The following is a 5,492-nucleotide window of genomic DNA, read 5'->3' on the forward strand; positions in this document are numbered from 1 at the left end:
AATTTGACTTGGTTTGGTTTCAGGGTGGTTGGACAGGAAAAAAAAAGGCATAAATCCATCACCAGTAAAACGGGAATGCCACTGAAAGAGTGAGATAAGGAGAATGTGCGTGGGCCATGGCTGGTGATGGCCGCGGGAGAGGCAGATGTGCAGGCTCGTCGCGTCCCCGCTTCTGGGGCCGTACCAGCGGTGGGTCAGTCCTCGGAGGACATTAGCTCTAGGGCAGCTCCCCCAGAATAAGCCGTGCCCTCTCCACAGAAGTGGCAGGAACACGAGCCCAGTGGCCCTCTGAGGTTGGCCATCGCAGGTCGCATGTGGTGGCCTCGCTGGACCAGGCTCATGATCGGAAAGGAAGGCGTCTGTGGTGTGCCAGGCCTCTGATTGGCTGGGAAGCCACCTCAGCATGTGCCAGGCTCAGAGGACACCAGCCGGCGCTGCCCCTGTGCTGGCATTGAGGGTTCCGTGAATGGCTGTGCCTGGACCTGCTCCACACACAGCAAGGACAGGACTGAGGGAGCCAGAGGTGGGACTGGGTCTTCATCCTGGCCCCGCCGACTGTGGCCCTGTGTGTCTGCGTGCAATAGCCTCTCAGCGCTGTGATGCTGTCCTCCAGCACCGTGATAGACGAGCGGATGGTGGGCCTGCCCCCACCCGGGTGCAACCAGCATTTGCATCTGCCCGGGCTGGATTCGAACTGAGGAGCCCACAGCCCAGGGCAGCTACCCAGTGCTTCTGCTACCTGAACCTCGGAAATGGGTTTGCATTGGTGAAATTGGCACATTACCAACGAGCAGAACATGATCCACTGATCCTCTTAATGGTTGTTAGAAATAGCTCTCGCTGGAGAAAGCAAAAGGTATTCGAGGTGTACCAACTGGCTTAAATCAAGAGTCACCCCCTTTGCATGAGCAGAGTTTAAGGATCTAGTGAGGGTGGGATCTACACTGAAGCTTGGTCCCTAAACAGATCACGGGGGACTCTGGCTGCCCGATGCCAGCTGAAGGGCAGGGATATCTGCCTCTGAAATACCGTCAGGTCAGCCTGAGGCCAAGCCCGCACTCAGAGCTGCTGGAGCATCTGTGAGACAAAAGGCTGGGTCTTCCCGAGTGTGAGGAAATGGGGGCGAACTGCTGTGTCTTGGGCCTGCTGCCCCTGGCTGATGAATTCCCAAGTGTCCGCCCGCGGGCAGAGTTGGCTGCAGCTTGCTCTCCTTTCAATCAGGTAGTGCAGTCCTGGGGGACCTCTCGTCCCTGCCCATGTCCACCCTGCGGAGGCTCCCGTGGAGGACCTGAGAGGTGTGCGGGACAAAACTGGCTCTCATTACTTCTCAGCGAGCACGAGCACTGAAGGCCCCTGCACGAGCAAGAGCACTGTTATCGCAGCGAGATGCAGCCTGCAGCGCCCGGCAGAGGGTGAGGATGCGGGAGAGCAGGGTGCTGGACACGTCCCCTCTCGCTCTCGGGGGCGGGGACTGGGGCTCTGGACACGTCCCCTCTTGCTTTCGGGGGCGGGGACTGGGGCTCTGGACATGTCCTCTCACTCTCGCTGGCGGGGACTGGGGCTCTGGACGCGTCCCCTCTCACTCTCGGGGGCGGGGACTGGGGCTCTGGACTCGTCCCCTCTCACTCTCGCTGGCGGGAGACTGGGGCTCTGGACACGTCCCCTCTCACTCTCGGGGGTGGGGACTGGGGCTCTGGACACGTCCCCTCTCACTCTCGCTGGCGGGAGACTGGGGCTCTGGACACGTCCCCTCTCACTCTCGCTGGCGGGGACTGGGGCTCTGGACACGTCCCCTCTCACTCTCGGGGGTGGGGACTGGGGCTCTGGACACATCCCCTCTCACTCTCGCTGGCGGGGACTGGGGCTCTGGACACGTCCCCTCTCACTCTCGCTGGCGGGAGACTGGGGCTCTGGACACGTCCCCTCTCACTCTCGCTGGCGGGGACTGGGGCTCTGGACACGTCCCCTCTCACTCTCGCTGGTGGGATGTCCCCTGGAAAGACACACTCATGGCCAAACCCCTGCACCTGTGAACAGGACCTTATCTGGACACAGTCTTTGGGAATGTGATGGACTCGGGTCATACCACAGTGGGGCAGACTCCAATCCAGGGACGGGCATCCTTAAAGGAAGTGGGGAGAACACACAGAAACAGGCACAGGGAGGCGGCCGGGCTGGATGGAGGCAGAGACTGGAGCCACGCAGCTCCAAGCCAGGGCCACTGGGACTCCCGGCAGCCAGAAGAGGCAAGAAAGACCCCTCCTTGGAGCCCTCGGAGGGTGAGAGCCCCCCGATACCCCCATCTCAGACTTCTGCCTCCAGAGTTGGGAGAGGAGAAACCTGTGGTTTCAGGCCACCAGGTTTGTGACCTGCTGTCATGGCAGCCCCGGGAGACTCGCGTGCCACCCAAACTCTCTCCACCGAACTCTGCTCAGCCTCCAGACCAGGCTGAAATCCCACCTTCTTCTCGTGCCCTGGGAGAAGGGAACCTCTCAGCCCCCCGAGTGTTCCCAGACCCAATATCTCATCTGCCCCACTCACAGGGGCTTGGTGGACGCAGAGAGGCCGCACTTACCTATAGCGGGCAACACAGAGGTGGACCTTCCCCGAGTATCTCTGCTTTGAGGTATTGGAATTCCGTTCATTCTCCATCTATGAAAAAGGCAATGGGTGTGCGGGTTATGGAAGCTGGAGGTGTCCCACTCCCTTCCCGCGGCAACGGGAAAGCCCCTCACAGCTTCCTGGGCCCCAGGAGAGACGGCCTGAGACTGTGGCACTCCCAGGAGGCACTGCCACCCGCACCCCCACATGCAAGTCCGGAAAGGAAGGCGGTCCCTCCGTGTGTACCCCTTATCACACAGACCCCTTCTGTGTTTGTGGAGAACCCAGTCCCCAAACAGCAAGGCTCGAAGGCAGGGCCTTCCCCCAGCAGAATTCAGGGCGTGAGACACTCGGGGCGCCAGGCCCTGTGGGGTCCGTGGAAGACACAGCTGCATGCTGTTTTGGGCACTTGGCCCTCCAGGGGCTCAGTCTACGGAAGAGGCCCCCCAGCACCCCACATGCCCAGTGCCTCAGGAGGACGCCATGGGGAGGTGGCGGGAGCTGTCAGGTCCCCCCAGCCCCCACTCTCTCTTCCTGTCTCGGGGTTTGTGGAGTGTGGGGGCTCTACCCAGTGTCTCCTACAGCAATCCTGGGAGTCAGTGGGCGTGGCCTTTTCTCATAGGGGTGGGGGTGAAATTGAGCATGTGTGCGACCCCAGTTATTCCACTGTCACTCTCCCCAGCCAGCGCATTCCCCACACAAGCTGGAACAGTCTTCAAGCAGGAATTAGACCACATCACCCTCTGCCTTAACAGCTTTCAGTGGCTTCACCTCGGACTCAGACAAAAAGCCAAGCGCTGTCCTCTGCCCCGGCCTCAGCTCGTCCCTGCCCCGGCCCCCCTCCAGTCACACCAGCCCCTTCCCATCAATGCGACAGGACAGGACTCGCAGGGCCCGTCCCCGACCTCCACAGGCCCCTCCCGGCCAGCTTGGCATCAACGGCCTCGCTGTGTCATCCTCGCACCCTTCGACGGGATTTGCTTTTCTAAACGCTGCCTCGCCAGTGTTCTCTCTGCTCCCCCTTAGAACAGGGACCTCACCTGTGTTCACAGCGGGGCCCCTACATCCCAGCACATAGTCGGGCCAGGGAATTAACAGGGGCAAAGGGAAGAACCAACCAGAAGGAAGAGAGGGAGGAGGATGGGGAAGGAAACACGGGACAGACTGGCCAACATCCACACCAGACACACATGGCACAGGCAGGCCCGGCGGCCCCTGTGGGACGGGACTCACGTCTGACTCAGATCTGCATCTTGGGCTACCGGATCCCGACAGAAAGGTGGGCTTGGCGGGCAGAGGCTCCGGACTGTCACCAGGCTGTGGAAGGGGCCGGATATATTCACCGATCGCAGAGCCGCCTCCAATAGCGCTCTCCTGACCTGGCCACGAACATTAAAACAAGTTGAAACAAATATACAAATAACATCGTAAAAGTGCATTGGTCACGTGCCTACCCGGGGTACCTTTCCCCTCTTTGACAACAGTCACTGCGTTTCATTTTGGGGTCCACCCGTCTCCCGCTCACCATCTACGTAGGCTGGTGTGACCCCACCCTCAGCTCTGGGCCCGTCCAGCTGGCAGGTTCACCCTGGTGGTAATGCTTCTTTGGGAGCACAGGACGAGGACCGGCCCAGGCAGAGGGAACTAAAGGAGAGTTGATGGCAAAGAGGCTGCTCCTTTCCATGGCTTAAAATTGAGCGGCTGTGAAGCTCTGGGAAGCCGCAAACCTCCTGCACCTGCAAGAGGAGCATTCCGTGAGGACGGCACCTGCTCACAGCGAGAACGAGGGAAAGTGGATCCTGGCGATGGGCTTGGAGCCCCTGGTTCAAGATGTGCCTGAAGCCGCGTCCTGGCTCTTCACCTGCTCCAGGTGACCGACACACTCCTTTTCGCTCACACCAGCGTAGGCTGGCTTTGCTGTCGCTTGTGAACCACTGAGTCCTAACTGGCCAGAGAGGTGGGTTTGTGGCTAAAATATACTCTTGATGAGAGATTTGCAAGGACTGAAATAGTTCTCATTCCATCCTATCCTCCTGGGGTCTCAGGGGCTGCTGAGCCCTGTCCTGGTGGCCTGGAAAGGAGCATTGAGCACCGTGACGAACGCTGCCCTTTAACCAGGATCCAGGTGTGAAACACGATGCGGCTGCTTCCTTCCCAAGCTCTCCGCTACTAGGAATGATGACACCTCCTCCCTGGGGTCCCTGGTCCCTCTGTCGCTGTCTCATCGTAACAGTCACCTCACTGATGAATATGAATTGCTGAGTCCAAATCGGGAAGTATAAAATGATTTAAAAAGCCATCAGGAATGTTCCACTAACGGCTGCCCTAGGAGCCGCCCCTGGTAGGCCCCACAGCTCCAGGCTGCAGTGAGCAGCAGGACAGCACCACCACGGCAGGGAATTGGAACTGGGGCAGCCCTGCCCCGCGGTCCCCTGTGAGAACATCCGATCCTGGAGGGCAGGACCTCGTTTTATTCACTGTAACATGGCTCGGCGTGCAGCAGGTGCGAAGTGAACACTGAACGAGTCAGCTCCCAGAAGCCTCAGAAACCCAGCCGAGAGCAGGGCCTGCTGCCGCTTCTCCAGTTCCAGCTGGCATTGCTGCTTCTCTGCTCCCAGCCACGAGAGTCACCTGGACCAGTGAAACTCGACGGGTGTGGCAGGCTCCACTTGTGGGCAAAAGCCACTTTTCCTCCCCACACAGTGGCCAGGGAACTTTCCGGAGAGGAAACGCTGTCCTCCAGCGTTCCGAGACTGGGGGGGTTTGTGACTGCAGCAGAACGTAGCCTTCCTGCCTGACACCGCAGCCACGGTGAACGGCAGGGGACACCGCAGCCACGGTGAACGGCAGGGGACGGCACAGCCACGGTGAACGGCAGGGGACGGCACAGC

At 60.1% G+C, this 5,492-nt stretch overlaps 1 protein-coding gene across 1 annotated transcript in view; it reads right to left on the bottom strand.

Annotated features, from left to right (window-relative positions):
* Window positions 1-5,492, bottom strand: part of RIMBP2 (RIMS binding protein 2) — a 342,052-nt gene that overhangs the window by 51,873 nt on the left and 284,687 nt on the right. Inside the window, exons 8-9 of the mRNA XM_011981944.1 lie at window positions 3,835-3,980; window positions 2,576-2,652 (exon numbers count right to left, since the gene is read on the bottom strand). Of these exons, the coding sequence (XP_011837334.1) occupies window positions 2,576-2,652; window positions 3,835-3,980 (223 nt within the window). The remainder of the gene's footprint in view (window positions 1-2,575; window positions 2,653-3,834; window positions 3,981-5,492) is intronic.

This window comes from Mandrillus leucophaeus, unplaced genomic scaffold (genome assembly GCF_000951045.1).
Source record: "Mandrillus leucophaeus isolate KB7577 unplaced genomic scaffold, Mleu.le_1.0 Scaffold232, whole genome shotgun sequence".
Classification (NCBI taxonomy): Eukaryota; Metazoa; Chordata; class Mammalia; order Primates; family Cercopithecidae; genus Mandrillus; species Mandrillus leucophaeus.